This window comes from Dermacentor silvarum, chromosome 5 (assembly GCF_013339745.2).
Source record: "Dermacentor silvarum isolate Dsil-2018 chromosome 5, BIME_Dsil_1.4, whole genome shotgun sequence".
NCBI lineage: Eukaryota > Metazoa > Arthropoda > Arachnida > Ixodida > Ixodidae > Dermacentor > Dermacentor silvarum.
This window is the reverse complement of record NC_051158.1, coordinates 149,600,080-149,622,519: the sequence shown is the minus strand read 5'-3', so window position 1 is coordinate 149,622,519 and position 22,440 is coordinate 149,600,080. Positions and strand designations below refer to the sequence as shown.

The following is a 22,440-nucleotide window of genomic DNA, read 5'->3' as shown; positions in this document are numbered from 1 at the left end:
ACGGAGCCGCCACGGCGTCAACGTCTTCGCCATAGAAATATATCATCATGTGATCGAGATGCCACACGACACGTAGCAGGTACTTGTTAAACGATGTTGGAATACGATATTATTCATTTTTGGTTGTACACCGAGCGACTTAACGTGCTGCTTTTCTTCGTAAGCCAGTTAACCATTTCGTGATGCCTTTTTGCATGCCTGGCAACGGCAGAATATAATCTTGCTACAGACATTGACTGCTACGTGTGGGAACAGCTGCACTTCTAACAGTGCATCTGCTAAGCGGAGCCGCCACGGCGTCAACGTCTTCGCCATAGAAATATATCATCATGTGATCGAGATGCCACACGACACGTAGCAGGTATTTCTTAAACGATGTTGGAATACGATATTATTCATTTTTGGTTGTACACCGAGCGACTTAACGTGTTGCTTTTCTTCGTAGCCAGTTAACCATTGCGTGATGCGTTTTTGCATGCCTGGCAACGGCAGAATATAATCTTGCTAGAGACATTGACTGCTACGTGTGGGAACAGCTGCTCTTCTAACAGTGCATCTGCTAAGCGGAGCCGCCACGGCGTCAACGTCTTCGCCATAGAAATATATCATCATGTGATCGAGATGCCACACGACACGTAGCAGGTATTTGTTAAACGATGTTGGAATACGATATTATTCATTTTTGGTTCTACACCGAGCGACTAAACATGTTGCTTTTCATGGAAGCCAGTTAACCATTTCGTGATGCCTTTTTGCATGCCTGGCAACGGCAGAATATAATCTTGCTACAGACATTGACTGCTACGTGTGGGAACAGCTGCACTTCTAACAGTGCATCTGCTAAGCGGAGCCGCCACGGCGTCAACGTCTTCGCCATAGAAATATATCATCATGTGATCGAGATGCCACACGACACGTAGCAGGTATTTGTTAAACGATGTTGGAATACGATATTATTCATTTTTGGTTCTACACCGAGCGACTAAACATGTTGCTTTTCATGGAAGCCAGTTAACCATTTCGTGATGCCTTTTTGCATGCCTGGCAACGGCAGAATATAATCTTGCTACAGACATTGACTGCTACGTGTGGGAACAGCTGCACTTCTAACAGTGCATCTGCTAAGCGGAGCCGCCACGGCGTCAACGTCTTCGCCATAGAAATATATCATCATGTGATCGAGATGCCACACGACACGTAGCAGGTATTTGTTAAACGATGTTGGAATACGATATTATTCATTTTGGTTCTACACCGAGCGACTAACATGTTGCTTTTCATGGAAGCCAGTTAACCATTTCGTGATGCCTTTTTGCATGCCTGGCAACGGCAGAATATAATCTTGCTAGAGACATTGACTGCTACGTGTGGGAACAGCTGCACTTCTAACAGTGCATCTGCTAAGCGGAGCCGCCACGGCGTCAACGTCTTCGCCATAGAAATATATCATCATGTGATCGAGATGCCACACGACACGTAGCAGGTATTTGTTAAACGATGTTGGAATACGATATTATTCATTTTTGGTTCTACACCGAGTGACTTAACGTGTTGCTTTTCTTCGTAGCCAGTTAACCATTGCGTGATGCGTTTTTGCATGCCTGGCAACGGCAGAATATAATCTTGCTAGAGACATTGACTGCTACGTGTGGGAACAGCTGCTCTTCTAACAGTGCATCTGCTAAGCGGAGCCGCCACGGCGTCAACGTCTTCGCCATAGAAATATATCATCATGTGATCGAGATGCCACACGACACGTAGCAGGTATTTGTTAAACGATGTTGGAATACGATATTATTCATTTTTGGTTCTACACCGAGCGACTAAACATGTTGCTTTTCATGGAAGCCAGTTAACCATTTCGTGATGCCTTTTTGCATGCCTGGCAACGGCAGAATATAATCTTGCTACAGACATTGACTGCTACGTGTGGGAACAGCTGCTCTTCTAACGGTGCATCTGCTAAGCGGAGCCGCCACGGCGTCAACGTCTTCGCCATAGAAATATATCATCATGTGATCGAGATGCCACACGACACGTAGCAGGTATTTGTTAAACGATGTTGGAATACGATATTATTCATTTTTGGTTGTACACTGAGCGACTTAACGTGTTGCTTTTCATGGAAGCCAGTTAACCATTTCGTGATGCCTTTTTGCATGCCTGGCAACGGCAGAATATAATCTTGCTACAGACATTGACTGCTACGTGTGGGAACAGCTGCACTTCTAACAGTGCATCTGCTAAGCGGAGCCGCCACGGCGTCAACGTCTTCGCCATAGAAATATATCATCATGTGATCGAGATGCCACACGACACGTAGCAGGTATTTGTTAAACGATGTTGGAATACGATATTATTCATTTTTGGTTCTACAACGAGCGACTAAACATGTTGCTTTTCATGGAAGCCAGTTAACCATTTCGTGATGCCTTTTTGCATGCCTGGCAACGGCAGAATATAATCTTGCTACAGACATTGACTGCTACGTGTGGGAACAGCTGCTCTTCTAACGGTGCATCTGCTAAGCGGAGCCGCCACGGCGTCAACGTCTTCGCCATAGAAATATATCATCATGTGATCGAGATGCCACACGACACGTAGCAGGTATTTGTTAAACGATGTTGGAATACGATATTATTCATTTTTGGTTCTACACCGAGCGACTAAACATGTTGCTTTTCATGGAAGCCAGTTAACCATTTCGTGATGCCTTTTTGCATGCCTGGCAACGGCAGAATATAATCTTGCTACAGACATTGACTGCTACGTGTGGGAACAGCTGCACTTCTAACAGTGCATCTGCTAAGCGGAGCCGCCACGGCGTCAACGTCTTCGCCATAGAAATATATCATCATTTGATCGAGATGCCACACGACACGTAGCAGGTATTTGTTAAACGATGTTGGAATACGATATTATTCATTTTTGGTTCTACACCGAGCGACTAAACATGTTGCTTTTCATGGAAGCCAGTTAATCATTTCGTGATGCCTTTTTGCATGCCTGGCAACGGCAGAATATAATCTTGCTAGAGACATTGACTGCTACGTGTGGGAACAGCTGCACTTCTAACAGTGCATCTGCTAAGCGGAGCCGCCACGGCGTCAACGTCTTCGCCATAGAAATATATCATCATGTGATCGAGATGCCACACGACACGTAGCAGGTATTTGTTAAACGATGTTGGAATACGATATTATTCATTTTTGGTTCTACACCGAGTGACTTAACGTGTTGCTTTTCTTCGTAGCCAGTTAACCATTGCGTGATGCGTTTTTGCATGCCTGGCAACGGCAGAATATAATCTTGCTAGAGACATTGACTGCTACGTGTGGGAACAGCTGCTCTTCTAACAGTGCATCTGCTAAGCGGAGCCGCCACGGCGTCAACGTCTTCGCCATAGAAATATATCATCATGTGATCGAGATGCCACACGACACGTAGCAGGTATTTGTTAAACGATGTTGGAATACGATATTATTCATTTTTGATTCTACACCGAGTGACTTAACGTGTTGCTTTTCTTCGTAGCCAGTTAACCATTGCGTGATGCGTTTTTGCATGTCTGGCAACTGCAGAATATAATCTTGCTACAGACATTGACAGCTACGTGTGGGAACAGCTGCACTTCTAACAGTGCATCTGCTAAGCGGAGCCGCCACGGCGTCAACGTCTTCGCCATAGAAATATATCATCATGTGATCGAGATGCCACACGACACGTAGCAGGTATTTGTTAAACGATGTTGGAATACGATATTATTCATTTTTGGTTCTACACCGACCGACTAAACATGTTGCTTTTCATGGAAGCCAGTTAACCATTTCGTGATGCCTTTTTGCATGCCTGGCAACGGCAGAATATAATCTTGCTACAGACATTGACTGCTACGTGTGGGAACAGCTGCACTTCTGATGATGATGTGTGGTGTTTTATGGCGCAAGGGCCAGTTATGGCCAAACAGCGCCATGCCAGTGTTTGTGAGTGTGCAGTGGAGCGATGAATTCTGAGAAGTAGATGATGTGTGGCTGTAAAGGGGCCTAAAAATAATCGCTGTAAAATGAGTAAAATATACATCCACTAAAATCATGGCAATGACTAATGAGGTGTACTATGAAATGAAGAATGCATTGAGAAATAATGACACGATATTTAAAATATTTAAGATGTAGTAATTGGACAGAAGCACTACTGCCTAAACAGAGCCCTTGAACCACAAGGGCCTGGAGGCATGTGCGTATACAAAACTACTATCACAGCAGCATCCTCTGCAGGGAGGATGCGCTATGAATTTGTTGGGCTTACAACATGCAGTACCACGTCATTTAAGAAAGCGAGGACTGCTTTAGTGCTAAACAGTGGTTCCTCACCAAGAAACATACTGGGATGCAGAGGGACATGATAGCGGTAAGCTAAAGGGAAATGTTTTTTTCGATCTGCTTCGGCATCCCGACACTCCAGGAGAACGTAGAGGACGGTTAGCCTCTCACCACATCTACCACAGGTTGGTGGTTCATCCCCGGTCAACAAAAAACTATGGGTGCCAAATGTATGACCTATTCTGAGACGGCAGAACAGGACATCAGTTCGCCGTGTTCTCGTTGCGGAGGGCCAGAAACCTAACTGTGGCTTAATCAAGTGAAGCTTATTATTTGTTTCTTCATCCCACAGACGTTGCCAATGGCTTCGCAATTTCTTACGCAAGAAATGTTTCAAATCTGTTGCAGAAACAGTAGCTGTAGGATTAGTAGCGTGCGATGTTATTTATGTAGCCATTTGGTCAGCTAGCACATTACCCTCAATGCTTCTATGGCCAGGCACCCAGCATATAATGATATGCTGGTTAGATACATACGCTCTACACAGTACGGAATAGAGCTCAATGAGTATAGGATTTTTCTGTTTACAGGGTGACTTTAAAGCGTTTACGACACTTAGAGAGTCTGTAAATATGATTGATTTTTGAAGTTTAGATTTCCTTATATGCCTCACAGCTGACAATAGTGCATAAGCCTCAGCCGTAAAGATACTTGCTTCCGGGTGGAGTACACCGGATTCCGAGAAGGATGGGCCGACGGCTGCATACGACACCCCGTCACGTGACTTAGAAGCGTCTGTATAAAACTCTGTGCATGTGTACTTGGACTGGAGTTCAAGGAAATGCATTTTGATATGTGCCTCTGGTGCGTGCTTAGTGACCTCCACGAATGATGTGTCACACTCTATGAGCTGCCACTGCCACGGCGGTAACAGTTTCGCTGGAGCCATAAGACAGTGTTCAAGCAACGGAACACCCATTTCCTCACTAAGATTCCGCACACGCAACGAGAACGGTTTTCTCGATGCCGGTCGATTTTGGAAGAGTGTGGCAGTGGTCATGTCGTTTATGGTTGAATAAGAGGGATGTTCAATGTTCGCGTGTACTCTAAGAAAATATGTAAAACTATTATACGAACGCTGCAGATTAAGTGACCACTGATTAGACTCTACGTAGAGGCTGTGGATCGGACTTGTTCGGAAAGCACCGGTCGCGAGGCGGATGCCCAGATGGTGAACGGGGTCTAGAATTTTTAATGCACTTGGCGTTGCGGAATTATAAATTATAGCTCCGTAATCAAGGCGTGAGCGGACAAGACTGTTGTACAAGTTCAGTAGGCATTTTCGGTCACTACCCCATGTTGCGCGCGACAAAATTTTTAGAAGGTTCATCGTCTTCAGACACCTTGCCTTCAAATATTTAAGGTGGGGGATAAAGGTAAGCTTCGTGTCTAGAATTATTCCCAGGAATTTATGCTGACTGCTCACGGATAGTTCCTCTTGATTAATCGTGAGATTTGGCACTGGTGTCATACCTCTTTTGTTTGAGAAAAGTATGCACGTACTTTTCTTTGCATTTATTTTAAATCCATTTACATCAGCCCATTTAGACAGTTTGTTTAATCCAAGCTGTACCTGTCGTTCGCAGATAGCAATGTTGCATGATTTGAAACCTATCTGTACGTCATCGACATACACAGAATAAAACATGCTCTGTGGAATGACTGTATGCAGGCAGTTCATTTTTACAATGAAAAGTGTGCAACTAAGTACACCCCCTTGCGGCACGCCAGCCTCCTGGGTGAATGTTCTAGATAAAACATTGCCCACTCTTACGCGAAACGTGCGGTTAGACAAGTAGCTTTCGACTGTGTTTAACATATTTCCGCGGACCCCCATCGCAGAAAGATCTCGCAGAATTCCGAAGCGCCATGTCGTGTCGTACGCTTTCTCTAAATCTATAAATACTGAAAGTAAAAACTGTTTATGAATAAACGCATCTCTGATGTTTGCCTCGATGCGAACAAGGTGGTCTATTGTCGACCTACCTTCTCGGAATCCACACTGGAAGGGGTCTAGTATTTTGTTATTTTCTAGGAAACTAATTAAACGCCGGTTTATCATTTTTTCATACAGCTTGCACAGGCAGCTTGTTAGAGCTATTGGCCTGTAGCTGCTGGCTAAGGACGGGTCTTTGCCTTGTTTAAGTACCGGGATGACTATGGCTTCTTTCCATGAGGACGGAATACAGCCAGCCGTCCACATGACATTAAAAATAAACAGGAGTGTTGTCAGTGTTTCGGGGTGTAAGTACCTAATCATTTCGTACATGATACGATCGCCACCTGGCGCCGAGTTGTTACAACAAGCGAGAGATGCTTTAAGTTCGGCTAAGCTAAATGGTTGATTGTAAGCCTCACTCGAAGAACCTTTGCGGTTAAGAGGCTGCCGCTCTTCGCGTTCTTTGAACTTCAGGAAAGTGTCTGTAGAATGCGATTCACTTGATACATATTGAAAGTGTTCACCTAGACAATCCGCCTGGTCTTCCAGGCTATCACCTTGGCTACTTACTAAGGGTAGAGGATGTGACTCCCGGCCTATTAGTTTATTTACCCTATTCCAGACTTTTGTTTCGTCGGTGTATGAATTTATACTGGAAATGTACCTTTCCCAACTCTCTCTCTTTGCACGTCGACGCGTTCTTCGGCCCTGTGACTTTGCTTGTTTAAAATTTATCAGGTTTTCAGCTGTTGGGGAGTTGCGAAACAATCCCCAGGCTTTGTTTTGCTTTTTACGCGCTTTCTGGCATTCATCATTCCACCAAGGCAGGCGACGTTTATTAGTTAGTCCATTAGTTTGTTGTATGCACCTTTCAGCAGCGTCAATGATAAAACCTGTTATATACGCCACAGCATCGTCTATGTTAAAAGAGGCAATGTCATCACGGCTTAAATATGTTATTTGTCGGAAAAGTTCCCAGTTAGCCGAGTCAACCTTCCATCGGGGAACGTGTGGCGAGCATCTATCATGTTCTGTTAAGCCTAGCATAATTGGGAAGTGGTCGCTCCCAAAGGGGTTCTTGAGAACAGACCACTCCAGGTATGGCATTAGGGTACTCGATACTATACTTATGTCAATGGATGAATATGTGTTATGTGTAATGCTGTAATACGTAGGCTCTTTCTTGTTAAGTAATGATGCGCCTGAAGAAAACAGAAAATTTTCAATCAGGCGACCTCTCGCATCGCAACGTGAGTCTCCCCACAAAGTGTTATGTGCGTTGAAATCTCCGACAACTATGTATGGCTCCGGAAGTTCATTTATGTAGTTTTGGAATTCGGTTTTATGTAGTTGATAATTGGGAGGGATGTATATAGAGCTGACAGTGACCAGCTTGTCAAACAACACCCCTCGGACAGCAACTGCCTCTAGGGGCGTACGAAGTTTTAGTTCCCGGCAGGCAACACCTCTGTCGACTACAATAGCCACACCACCGGAAGACACGACTGTGTCATCGCGGTCCTTTCGAAAAATGGCGTATTGTCGGAGAAAATCTGTTTGTGTGTGTTTGAGGTGTGTTTCTTGGACACACAGCACCTTTGGATTATACTTATGTAGGAGTTCTTTGATGTCATCGAGATTGTGGAGGAGTCCTCGGACATTCCACTGCAATATTTGTGTATCCATGTTGAATGTGGGTTTTGTGCTGTGTGTTAAGAAAGAGGAATTACTTCACAGAGCCCTTTCCGGGCGCCGTGATGCGGTGTTTTTCTTGTTTGGAGCGATCGCGAGACTCTCGCGGCTCCTTAGGCGCAAGTGGCGCCGTCTGGCTGGTTGTTGTGTCCATTGCCTCTTGCGAGGCGCTGGACACGCGCTCTTGCGAGCGGTTGGTTTGACGAGAAGGCCTCGCCTCGAGGGACGAGGCCCTGGAGGCCACCAGCGCGGAGGTAGATGGCCCCTTCTTGTGAGTTGGCGGAGCAGCGCTAGCTGCAGCCACTGAGGGGGCGGATGGCGTCACTACCGGCTCACTGTGTGCGGGCCGGACAGCCGCCGAAAGCCGTTGCGACGCTGCCCCCTGACGCGCCACTTCGGCAAATGTGTTCTTTGGCAGGTAGGATACCCGCCTGCGTGCCTCCTTGAACGTTATATTTTCCTTTACTTTAATCGTTACAATTTCTTTTTCTTTTTTCCAGGATGGGCACGACCGCGAGTATGCGGCGTGCTCCCCATCACAGTTCACACAATGTAGCGAGTTTTCACAAGACTCAGATGAGTGTTCATGAGCACTGCATTTCGCGCATGTTTGCCGGCCTCGGCAGTTCTGAGAACTGTGGCCGAAACGCTGGCATTTAAAGCATCTGAGAGGATTTGGAACGTATGGCCTGACACGAAGTTTGATGTATCCGGCCTCGATGGACTCGGGCAGGACACTTGAGCCGAAAGTGAGCACCAGGTGCTTAGTCTTGATTTCTTTCCCGTCGCGCCTCATCTTAATTCTTTTAACGTTTATTACATTCTGCTCACTGAAGCCCTCCAAGAGTTCAGCCTCGGTTAGCTCCATTAAATCATCATCTGAAACAACGCCGCGCGTGGTGTTCATAGTACGGTGTGGTGTCAGTGTTATTGGGATGTCCCCAAATGACACTAACTTCGACAGTTTTTCGTACTGTATCTGATCGCGGAGCTCTAGAAGCAGATCACCGCTTGCCATTTTTGATGCTTTGTAACCTCGGCCAAGAACTTCAGTCAGAGACTTCGAGACAAGGAAGGGTGAGATCATTTTCACTGTCTTTTCAGGCTTATCAGAATGGATGACGTGAAATCGTGGAAAGTTTTGTGCTCTGTTGCCAAAAAATTGAAATACATCTTCGGTGCGCCCTCGTTTTTGAGGGCGATCAGGGAGTTTAGGGAAGGCACTGTCCATAAGTATAGCTGGGATTTTCGGCAGCGATGCCAACCACCCACCAAGGAGCCCAACGCGGGGACGTGACAGGAGTTCCTGTAATCTGAATCCTGCCAACGCCAGTTGTACATCACTGCTATAACCAAATACAGCATAACCAAGACTGGCTAGCCACACAAGGTTAACCCTTGCCGCCCAGAAATTTGGAAGTGAAGAGAAGATAATAGGAGACAGGAAAGAAGAGACAGTGAAAGAGAAAGAAAAAGTGTTGAGAGGGGGACAGGAAAAGGCGACTGCCGATTTCCTCCAGGTGGGTCAGTCTGGAGGTGCCGTCTATGTGAAGCAGAGGCCGAAGAGGTGTGTTGCCTCCACCGGGGGGCCTTAGAGGTCCGAACACCCGGCATCGGCTCAACCCCCAGGATCCCCCTTTCCCCAGACACGGCTAAGCCGCGCACGGCTACACGCGGGAGGGTCCAACCCTCATGTGGTCGGGTACGTGGTGTCGCAACACACCAAACGCCTGCTGACGCAGACGCCCCTGCGGGGCAGCTGCACTTCTAACAGTGCATCTGCTAAGCGGAGCCGCCACGGCGTCAACGTCTTCGCCATAGAAATATATTATCATGTGATCGAGATGCCACACGACACGTAGCAGGTACTTGTTAAACGATGTTGGAATACGATATTATTCATTTTTGGTTGTACACCGAGCGACTTAACGTGTTGCTTTTCTTCGTAGCCAGTTAACCATTTCGTGATGCCTTTTTGCATGCCTGGCAACGGCAGAATATAATCTTGCTACAGACATTGACTGCTACGTGTGGGAACAGCTGCACTTCTAACAGTGCATCTGCTAAGCGGAGCCGCCACGGCGTCAACGTCTTCGCCATAGAAATATATCATCATGTGATCGAGATGCCACACGACACGTAGCAGGTATTTGTTAAACGATGTTGGAATACGATATTATTCATTTTTGGTTGTACACCGAGCGACTTAACGTGTTGCTTTTCTTCGTAGCCAGTTAACCATTGCGTGATGCGTTTTTGCATGCCTGGCAACGGCAGAATATAATCTTGCTAGAGACATTGACTGCTACGTGTGGGAACAGCTGCTCTTCTAACAGTGCATCTGCTAAGCGGAGCCGCCACGGCGTCAACGTCTTCGCCATAGAAATATATCATCATGTGATCGAGATGCCACACGACACGTAGCAGGTATTTGTTAAACGATGTTGGAATACGATATTATTCATTTTTGGTTCTACACCGAGCGACTAAACATGTTGCTTTTCATGGAAGCCAGTTAACCATTTCGTGATGCCTTTTTGCATGCCTGGCAACGGCAGAATATAATCTTGCTACAGACATTGACTGCTACGTGTGGGAACAGCTGCACTTCTAACAGTGCATCTGCTAAGCGGAGCCGCCACGGCGTCAACGTCTTCGCCATAGAAATATATCATCATGTGATCGAGATGCCACACGACACGTAGCAGGTATTTGTTAAACGATGTTGGAATACGATATTATTCATTTTTGGTTCTACACCGAGCGACTAAACATGTTGCTTTTCATGGAAGCCAGTTAACCATTTCGTGATGCCTTTTTGCATGCCTGGCAACGGCAGAATATAATCTTGCTACAGACATTGACTGCTACGTGTGGGAACAGCTGCACTTCTAACAGTGCATCTGCTAAGCGGAGCCGCCACGGCGTCAACGTCTTCGCCATAGAAATATATCATCATGTGATCGAGATGCCACACGACACGTAGCAGGTATTTGTTAAACGATGTTGGAATACGATATTATTCATTTTTGGTTGTACACTGAGCGACTTAACGTGTTGCTTTTCATGGAAGCCAGTTAACCATTTCGTGATGCCTTTTTGCATGCCTGGCAACGGCAGAATATAATCTTGCTACAGACATTGACTGCTACGTGTGGGAACAGCTGCACTTCTAACAGTGCATCTGCTAAGCGGAGCCGCCACGGCGTCAACGTCTTCGCCATAGAAATATATCATCATGTGATCGAGATGCCACACGACACGTAGCAGGTATTTGTTAAACGACGTTGGAATACGATATTATTCATTTTTGGTTCTACACCGAGCGACTAAACATGTTGCTTTTCATGGAAGCCAGTTAATCATTTCGTGATGCCTTTTTGCATGCCTGGCAACGGCAGAATATAATCTTGCTACAGACATTGACTGCTACGTGTGGGAACAGCTGCACTTCTAACAGTGCATCTGCTAAGCGGAGCCGCCACGGCGTCAACGTCTTCGCCATAGAAATATATCATCATGTGATCGAGATGCCACACGACACGTAGCAGGTATTTGTTAAACGATGTTGGAATACGATATTATTCATTTTTGGTTCTACACCGAGCGACTAAACATGTTGCTTTTCATGGAAGCCAGTTAACCATTTCGTGATGCCTTTTTGCATGCCTGGCAACGGCAGAATATAATCTTGCTACAGACATTGACTGCTACGTGTGGGAACAGCTGCACTTCTAACAGTGCATCTGCTAAGCGGAGCCGCCACGGCGTCAACGTCTTCGCCATAGAAATATATCATCATGTGATCGAGATGCCACACGACACGTAGCAGGTATTTGTTAAACGATGTTGGAATACGATATTATTCATTTTTGGTTCTACACCGAGCGACTAAACATGTTGCTTTTCATGGAAGCCAGTTAACCATTTCGTGATGCCTTTTTGCATGCCTGGCAACGGCAGAATATAATCTTGCTACAGACATTGACTGCTACGTGTGGGAACAGCTGCACTTCTAACAGTGCCTCTGCTAAGCGGAGCCGCCACGGCGTCAACGTCTTCGCCATAGAAATATATCATCATGTGATCGAGATGCCACATGACACGTAGCAGGTATTTGTTAAACGATGTTGGAATACGATATTATTCATTTTTGGTTCTACACCGAGCGACTAAACATGTTGCTTTTCATGGAAGCCAGTTAACCATTTCGTGATGCCTTTTTGCATGCCTGGCAACGGCAGAATATAATCTTGCTAGAGACATTGACTGCTACGTGTGGGAACAGCTGCATCTTCTAACAGTGCATCTGCTAAGCGGAGCCGCCACGGCGTCAACGTCTTCGCCATAGAAATATATCATCATGTGATCGAGATGCCACACGACACGTAGCAGGTATTTGTTAAACGATGTTGGAATACGATATTATTCATTTTTGGTTCTACACCGAGCGACTAAACATGTTGCTTTTCATGGAAGCCAGTTAACCATTTCGTGATGCCTTTTTGCATGCCTGGCAACGGCAGAATATAATCTTGCTACAGACATTGACTGCTACGTGTGGGAACAGCTGCACTTCTAACAGTGCATCTGCTAAGCGGAGCCGCCACGGCGTCAACGTCTTCGCCATAGAAATATATCATCATGTGATCGAGATGCCACACGACACGTAGCAGGTATTTGTTAAACGATGTTGGAATACGATATTATTCATTTTTGGTTCTACACCGAGCGACTAAACATGTTGCTTTTCATGGAAGCCAGTTAACCATTTCGTGATGCCTTTTTGCATGCCTGGCAACGGCAGAATATAATCTTGCTACAGACATTGACTGCTACGTGTGGGAACAGCTGCACTTCTAACAGTGCATCTGCTAAGCGGAGCCGCCACGGCGTCAACGTCTTCGCCATAGAAATATATCATCATGTGATCGAGATGCCACACGACACGTAGCAGGTATTTGTTAAACGATGTTGGAATACGATATTATTCATTTTTGGTTCTACACCGAGCGACTTAAACATGTTGCTTTTCTTCGTAGCAGCCAGTTAACCATTGCGTGATGCGTTTTTGCATGCCTGGCAACGGCAGAATATAATCTTGCTAGAGACATTGACTGCTACGTGTGGGAACAGCTGCTCTTCTAACAGTGCATCTGCTAAGCGGAGCCGCCACGGCGTCAACGTCTTCGCCATAGAAATATATCATCATGTGATCGAGATGCCACACGACACGTAGCAGGTATTTGTTAAACGATGTTGGAATACGATATTATTCATTTTTGGTTCTACACCGAGCGACTAAACATGTTGCTTTTCATGGAAGCCAGTTAACCATTTCGTGATGCCTTTTTGCATGCCTGGCAACGGCAGAATATAATCTTGCTACAGACATTGACTGCTACGTGTGGGAACAGCTGCACTTCTAACAGTGCATCTGCTAAGCGGAGCCGCCACGGCGTCAACGTCTTCGCCATAGAAATATATCATCATGTGATCGAGATGCCACACGACACGTAGCAGGTATTTGTTAAACGATGTTGGAATACGATATTATTCATTTTTGGTTGCTACACCGAGCGACTAACAGTGTTGCTTTTCATGGAAGCCAGTTAACCATTTCGTGATGCCTTTTTGCATGCCTGGCAACGGCAGAATATAATCTTGCTAGAGACATTGACTGCTACGTGTGGGAACAGCTGCTCTTCTAACAGTGCATCTGCTAAGCGGAGCCGCCACGGCGTCAACGTCTTCGCCATAGAAATATATCATCATGTGATCGAGATGCCACACGACACGTAGCAGGTATTTGTTAAACGATGTTGGAATACGATATTATTCATTTTTGGTTGTACACCGAGCGACTTAACGTGTTGCTTTTCATTCGTAGCCAGTTAACCATTGCGTGATGCGTTTTTGCATGCCTGGCAACGGCAGAATATAATCTTGCTAGAGACATTGACTGCTACGTGTGGGAACAGCTGCACTTCTAACAGTGCATCTGCTAAGCGGAGCCGCCACGGCGTCAACGTCTTCGCCATAGAAATATATCATCATGTGATCGAGATGCCACACGACACGTAGCAGGTATTTGTTAAACGATGTTGGAATACGATATTATTCATTTTTGGTTGTACACCGAGTGACTTAACGTGTTGCTTTTCTTCGTAGCCAGTTAACCATTGCGTGATGCGTTTTTGCATGCCTGGCAACGGCAGAATATAATCTTGCTAGAGACATTGACTGCTACGTGTGGGAACAGCTGCATCTTCTAACAGTGCATCTGCTAAGCGGAGCCGCCACGGCGTCAACGTCTTCGCCATAGAAATATATCATCATGTGATCGAGATGCCACACGACACGTAGCAGGTATTTGTTAAACGATGTTGGAATACGATATTATTCATTTTTGGTTCTACACCGAGCGACTAAACATGTTGCTTTTCATGGAAGCCAGTTAACCATTTCGTGATGCCTTTTTGCATGCCTGGCAACGGCAGAATATAATCTTGCTACAGACATTGACTGCTACGTGTGGGAACAGCTGCACTTCTAACAGTGCATCTGCTAAGCGGAGCCGCCACGGCGTCAACGTCTTCGCCATAGAAATATATCATCATGTGATCGAGATGCCACACGACACGTAGCAGGTATTTGTTAAACGATGTTGGAATACGATATTATTCATTTTTGGTTGTACACCGAGCGACTTAACGTGTTGCTTTTCTTCGTAGCCAGTTAACCATTGCGTGATGCGTTTTTGCATGCCTGGCAACGGCAGAATATAATCTTGCTAGAGACATTGACTGCTACGTGTGGGAACAGCTGCTCTTCTAACAGTGCATCTGCTAAGCGGAGCCGCCACGGCGTCAACGTCTTCGCCATAGAAATATATCATCATGTGATCGAGATGCCACACGACACGTAGCAGGTATTTGTTAAACGATGTTGGAATACGATATTATTCATTTTTGGTTCTACACCGAGCGACTAAACATGTTGCTTTTCATGGAAGCCAGTTAACCATTTCGTGATGCCTTTTTGCATGCCTGGCAACGGCAGAATATAATCTTGCTACAGACATTGACTGCTACGTGTGGGAACAGCTGCACTTCTAACAGTGCATCTGCTAAGCGGAGCCGCCACGGCGTCAACGTCTTCGCCATAGAAATATATCATCATGTGATCGAGATGCCACACGACACGTAGCAGGTATTTGTTAAACGATGTTGGAATACGATATTATTCATTTTTGGTTCTACACCGAGCGACTAAACATGTTGCTTTTCATGGAAGCCAGTTAACCATTTCGTGATGCCTTTTTGCATGCCTGGCAACGGCAGAATATAATCTTGCTACAGACATTGACTGCTACGTGTGGGAACAGCTGCACTTCTAACAGTGCATCTGCTAAGCGGAGCCGCCACGGCGTCAACGTCTTCGCCATAGAAATATATCATCATGTGATCGAGATGCCACACGACACGTAGCAGGTATTTGTTAAACGATGTTGGAATACGATATTATTCATTTTTGGTTCTACACCGAGCGACTAAACATGTTGCTTTTCATGGAAGCCAGTTAACCATTTCGTGATGCCTTTTTGCATGCCTGGCAACGGCAGAATATAATCTTGCTAGAGACATTGACTGCTACGTGTGGGAACAGCTGCATCTTCTAACAGTGCATCTGCTAAGCGGAGCCGCCACGGCGTCAACGTCTTCGCCATAGAAATATATCATCATGTGATCGAGATGCCACACGACACGTAGCAGGTATTTGTTAAACGATGTTGGAATACGATATTATTCATTTTTGGTTCTACACCGAGCGACTAAACATGTTGCTTTTCATGGAAGCCAGTTAACCATTTCGTGATGCCTTTTTGCATGCCTGGCAACGGCAGAATATAATCTTGCTACAGACATTGACTGCTACGTGTGGGAACAGCTGCACTTCTAACAGTGCATCTGCTAAGCGGAGCCGCCACGGCGTCAACGTCTTCGCCATAGAAATATATCATCATGTGATCGAGATGCCACACGACACGTAGCAGGTATTTGTTAAACGATGTTGGAATACGATATTATTCATTTTTGGTTCTACACCGAGCGACTAAACATGTTGCTTTTCATGGAAGCCAGTTAACCATTTCGTGATGCCTTTTTGCATGCCTGGCAACGGCAGAATATAATCTTGCTAGAGACATTGACTGCTACGTGTGGGAACAGCTGCTCTTCTAACAGTGCATCTGCTAAGCGGAGCCGCCACGGCGTCAACGTCTTCGCCATAGAAATATATCATCATGTGATCGAGATGCCACACGACACGTAGCAGGTATTTGTTAAACGATGTTGGAATACGATATTATTCATTTTTGGTTGTACACCGAGTGACTTAACGTGTTGCTTTTCTTCGTAGCCAGTTAACCATTGCGTGATGCGTTTTTGCATGCCTGGCAACGGCAGAATATAATCTTGCTAGAGACATTGACTGCTACGTGTGGGAACAGCTGCTCTTCTAACAGTGCATCTGCTAAGCGGAGCCGCCACGGCGTCAACGTCTTCGCCATAGAAATATATCATCATGTGATTGATCTGCCACACGACACATAGCAGATTTTTGTTAAACGATGTTGGAAAACGATATTATTCATTGTTGGTTGTACACCGAGTGACTTAACGTGTTGCTTTTCTTCGTAGCCAGTTAACCATTGCGTGATGCGTTTTTGCATGCCTGGCAACGGCAGAATATAATCTTGCTAGAGACATTGACTGCTACGTGTGGGAACAGCTGCTCTTCTAACAGTGCATCTGCTAAGCGGAGCCGCCACGGCGTCAACGTCTTCGCCATAGAAATATATCATCATGTGATTGATCTGCCACACGACACATAGCAGATTTTTGTTAAACGATGTTGGAAAACGATATTATTCATTGTTGGTTGTACACCGAGCGACTTAACGTGTTGCTTTTCATGGAAGCCAGTTAACCATTTCGTGATGCCTTTTTGCATGCCTGGCAACGGCAGAATATAATCTTGCTAGAGACATTGACTGCTACGTGTGGGAACAGCTGCACTTCTAACAGTGCATCTGCTAAGCGGAGCCGCCACGGCGTCAACGTCTTCGCCATAGAAATATATCATCATGTGATCGAGATGCCACACGACACGTAGCAGGTATTTGTTAAACGATGTTGGAATACGATATTATTCATTTTTGGTTGTACACCGAGCGACTTAACATGTTGCTTTTCATGGAAGCCAGTTAACCATTTCGTGATGCCTTTTTGCATGCCTGGCAACTGCAGAATATAATCTTGCTACAGACATTGACTGCTACGTGTGGGAACAGCTGCACTTCTAACAGTGCATCTGCTAAGCGGAGCCGCCACGGCGTCAACGTCTTCGCCATAGAAATATATCATCATGTGATCGAGATGCCACACGACACGTAGCAGGTATTTGTTAAACGATGTTGGAATACGATATTATTCTTTTTTGGTTCTACACCGAGCGACTAAACGTGTTGCTTTTCATGGAAGCCAGTTAACCATTTCGTGATGCCTTTTTGCATGCCTGGCAACGGCAGAATATAATCTTGCTAGAGACATTGACTGCTACTTGTGGGAACAGCTGCTCTTCTAACATGGATGGAAACAACTTTATTCAAATCCGGCGAAGTTTAATGACCCGGGCTCAGGTCTCCCATGAGGGGACTTCGAGGCCTTGCCTCGTCGCCGCCTCCCGGGCCCGCTGGACTGCCCACTCTTGTGTCTTGAGGTTGGAGCTGCGCAGAGCGGCGGCCCACTTCGACGCAAGAGCCTCCGGAGCTACTGCCATTTTCGCTGCTATAACAGGACACTCCCACAACATGTGTGAGAGTGTCGCTCTAGTTGCCTGACATAATTTGCAAATAGCACTCGGGTATTGCGTGGGGAAAATGTGCTGCAATCGCACCGGACTGAGGAAGGTGTGTGTCTGCAGTTGTCGCCAGACGACTGCCTGGCAACGTTTCAGTTTGGGGTGAGGTGGGGGCAATATCCTCCTGCCTAACTGGTAGTGCTTGGTGATATCGTTATAACTTACTAAGCGTTCTCGCGTGTTTCGCACCAGGAGGTCCGAACTCGAAGAGGCTGTCTCAGACTCTGCGCGGCGAGTCAGTTCTCGCGCAGAGCGGTGTGCCACCTCATTCAAGTTAGGGGGGCCCTCGTCGGTGGGGGTGGCGACGTGCGCTGGGAACCACATGATTGCGGTGCTATCGAAGTGCTGTCGACCAGCTTTCCTTAGGATCTGAAGAGCTTCGGAGGCAATGCGCCCCCGCGCGTAGTTACGAACTGCGGATTGTGAGTCGCTAAGAACTACCTCGCAGAAGGGGTCGGTAAGCGCAAGCGCAATCGCAACCTCTTCCGCTGTATCTGGGTATTCCGTGCTGACACTACACGCGTGAGTAAGCCGGGAGTTAACGTCTATGACTACCGCCGTAAACCGGTGTTCTTGTGTGTACTCTGCCGCGTCTACGAAGCGCGTAGTCGTCTTCCCACCAAAGGAGGCCAGCAGTGCCTTGGCACGGGCCTGGCGTCGGCCCCCGTTATGTTCGGGGTGCATGTTTCGAGGGATAGGGGCGACGATCAGCGTGTCGCTGATTTCGGGTGGAATGGCCTGTTTCTGACCGTGTTGGACATGGTAATTGAAGCCTAGTTTCTGCAGGATGTACCGACCCGTGGCTGTCAGGGACATGCGTTCGAGTTGGGAGGCTCTTTGCGCATCCACGATTTCCTCAAGCGTGTTGTATACCCCCAGCTGTAGCAGACGAGAAGTGCTCGTGGACTCCGGTAAGCCAAGGGCGATCTTGTAAGTCTTGCGTATAAGGGTGTTCAGTTTCTCCCTTTCGGTGACATTCCAGTTGTGGAAGGCAGCCACATAAGTAATGTGACTGATTGCGAAGGAGTGTATGAGGCGCATGACGCTGTCCTCCTTCACGCCCGTGTGCTTGTTTGTAATGCGTTTGATCAGGCGGGTAGCCGCTGTAACCTTGCCTTGAATCCTGCGAATAGCTTCTGCGTTTGACCCGTTGGCTGCTATATGCATGCCAAGAATGCGTATCTTCGGGACTCGGGGAATACAGGAGCCGTCTTGCGTATACAGGAGTATTTCCTCACATTGGCGTGATTCGCCGGTAGGCTTGGGCCGGCGGCGCGGGCGGTAGAGGAGCAGTTCCGATTTGAGTGGAGATAGTCGGAGACCCGTGTCTTGGAGGTAGGTTTCTATTGCAGAGACTGCTGCTTGTAAGGTGCCTTCTATCTGACCGTCACTGCCCTTGTCGACCCACAGGGTGATGTCGTCTGCATACAAGGAGTGATGGAGGCCGTCAATCTCGTCAAGGCAGGCCGGGAGACCCAGCATCACGAGGTTGAAAAGGAGCGGGGATATGACCGACCCTTGAGGAGTGCCGGCGCTTCCTAGTGCATGTTCGTGGGATGTCATGCTGTCGACTGCGAGGGTGACTGTGCGGCACGACAGGAAGTCTCTGATGTAGTTATAGCTGCGCTCGCCCATGTTGAGCTTGTTAATTCGGCTCAGGATTGCTGCATGTGATACATTGTCGAATGCCTTTTCCATATCGAGACCAAGGATGGCGCGGGTGCCACTAGTTGGGTCGTTGATGATCTGGTGGTAGAGCTGGAGCATAACGTCTTGAGTGGAGAGATGTGACCGGAAGCCCACCATAGTGGATGGGTAGGCTCCAGTGTCCTCGAGGTGGCGGTTGATACGGGTGAGGAACGCATGCTCCATAACCTTGCCAACGCAGGATGTGAGGGAAATGGGCCGCAAGTGATCCAGGCTGGACGGCTTGCCTGGCTTCGGTATCAGGACTGCCTTAGAGCGTTTCCACGCATCTGGGATGCGACCCACTCGCCAGCATTTGTTGACGTATGTCGTGAGAGCGGTGATCGAGACATCATCAAGGTTTCGTAGAGTCTTGTTTGTAACCTTGTCAGGACCAGGTGCTGATTTGCCATTAAGGTCGTGTAGAGCTGCGCGGATCTCTGACTCGTGAAATTCTTCATCGAGCGTCGCGTTTGGCTTGCCGGTGTAATCTCCGTGTTGGACATCGGGTCGTTGAGGGAAGTACTTGTCTAGCAGGCGTGTCACGATCTGTTGATCACTCGTGGTAGCCCGTTCCTTGTGTAGAAGGCGCTGCAGGTTGGCACGTTGAGCAGACTTGCCGTGCGTTTCCCCCAACAGGTGACGCAGGAGACGCCACGTGCTGCCATTGTGCAGCTGCCCGTCGATTGCGTTGCAGATGTCGTACCACTGCTGGCGGCTTAAGGTGCGGCAATGTTCTTCTAGCTGGCGATTGATCAGTGCGATCTTCTTACGAAGCTTTCGGTTGTGCCGTTGCTTCTTCCATCTTGCGTATAGTGATGTCTTGGCTTCCCAGAGGTGGGCTAGTCGACTGTCGATTTTATCAACCTGGACTTCGGGTGTGACCGTCTGTGTCGCCCTGTTCATGTCGTCATTCAGTGTCTCCATCCATGCCTCGATGTTATCGATGGTCTCCTCACCTCTCTGTTCAACTCGCTGCTTTCGGAACTTGTCCCAGTCCGTCCATTTGAATACCTTAGGGGGAGGGGGTGTACCCGCCTGAGGAATCCGTGTCTCTATGACCATGTGGTCGCTACCGAGATTTTCAAAGGTATTGCGCCACGTTGCTTGAAGCACGTTTCGGACCGCCGTCAGGTCCGGCGTCGTGTCCCGTGCCGTTGACGTGCCCGTGCGAGTCGGCGCCGTGGGATCGGTAATAAGAGTTAGTTCTGCATCATGCAGGTCCTGCCACAGGCGTCGGCCTTTGGCTGTAGTGTAGCCATATCCCCAGGCCTCGTTCGGGGCGTTAAAGTCACCCCCCACCAAAAACGGGTGTGCGCCCGCCAAGGCAAGCGCCCCCCGGAACAGAGAGAGGAAACGACGCCGCGAGTGAGCCGGATTACTGTATACGTTGAGGAGAAATACACTGTGTTTACGTGTCCTATTAGGAAGGAGCTCTACGAGCATGTGTTCCGCATGTGCACCGCGTACGGTGTGTTCTTGTATTACGATACCTTTCCGTATTAAAATTGCGAGTCCTCGATCAACGGGAATCGGCGAGGTGTGTACATTGTAACCTGGAAGCTTTGGTATGGTGCCTACTGTTTCCTGTATCATTATGACGTCGGGCTTGGGTTGCGCATGTCGGACGTATTGTTGCAGCAGTGGTTGTTTTTTCGTGAAGCCCCGACAGTTCCACTGCCACACCACGAGCTCGTTAGCTGGGCTGGCCATCGTGGTGCTGTACGTGTGCATTAACTGAGATAGGACTAGTGTGAATGACGGTAGGTCCCATGGTGGGCATTGGCGTGCTTTCGCGAAGGCCTATATGGGTTTCAACCCTGTCTGTGCGAGCAGTGAGGTTATTGACCGCAACGCCAATGTTGCGGATCGCGGTTTTAATTTCAGCGAGCAGCTTCCTCATTTCTTCTTGTTCTTTGCGCCAATCAATTACTGTGGCTTCGAGCTTGTCGGGCTGTTGAGACTCAGAGCTGGCTGCAGCGCGTTTCTTTGCGGGCGGCGCCGCACTGTCGTTACCGTTTGTGACGGGAGTGGGGACTGAAGTTGCTTTAGCTATAGATGGCTGCGCCATCGACTGTTTAATCTCGCGGATTTCTTGAGTTAACTGTTGCACGACCGTGCGTAACTGCGCGTTTTCGCGCTGTACTGCTTCTAATGCCACATCTCTAGGGTCCCTCTTATTGCTAGGCTCTGAGGCAGTAGCTCCCTGAGCCCCGCGTCTCAGCGAGCCCTTAACCGCATCTGCCCAGCTCACCTTGTCAGATAGCTCCAGGTCCCGGTGGCCGGCTTGCATCGGACGCCGCGAGCTTGAACGACCACGGCTCTGTCCGGGGGTTCTGCTGCGTGCCCGGCTCCGGGATCGGCTCTGCTGGCGAGATCGAGTCCCCGCTGCCGAGCGAGACCGCGTCCGTCCTCGAGAGCGGGAACGTGAAGCAGGTGGGAAGTGTTCGTCGTAGTTCTGCTGCTGTAGCGCGAGGGCGGCCTCCGCTTCTGCCCTCTGTCGGTCCCCGCGTCGTTTCTTAACGAGATAGGGGGTCTTGAATCGAGCCATGCAGGTCTTGTCCGCTGTGGGATGCGCTCCCCCGCAGAGGCGACACCTTGGCGTGCATTTGTGGTTGAGGTCTGGGTTCGAGGCTCCGCATCCTCTACAAACACGGTCTTGGGGGTTCGGGCAGACGTCCATGCGATGACCAACGCGTCCGCACTGGTGGCACACGTCAATCTGCTTTCTGTACAAGGTGCACCTGAGCATTGCACCCCCGTAGTATACCCAAGTTGGGACCTGATCACCATCGAAGGCGATAATGACCGAAGTGG

General features: G+C 47.8%; 1 protein-coding gene across 1 annotated transcript in view; it reads right to left on the bottom strand.

Annotated features, from left to right (window-relative positions):
- Nucleotides 1–20,688, bottom strand: part of LOC119454482 (uncharacterized) — a 106,634-nt gene extending 85,946 nt beyond the window's left edge. The window contains exons 1-2 of the mRNA XM_037716398.1: nucleotides 19,930–20,688; nucleotides 19,454–19,812 (exon numbers count right to left, since the gene is read on the bottom strand). Coding sequence (XP_037572326.1) covers nucleotides 19,454–19,812; nucleotides 19,930–20,688 — 1,118 coding nt within the window. The remainder of the gene's footprint in view (nucleotides 1–19,453; nucleotides 19,813–19,929) is intronic.
- Between the last annotated feature and the right edge of the window lie 1,752 nt (nucleotides 20,689–22,440).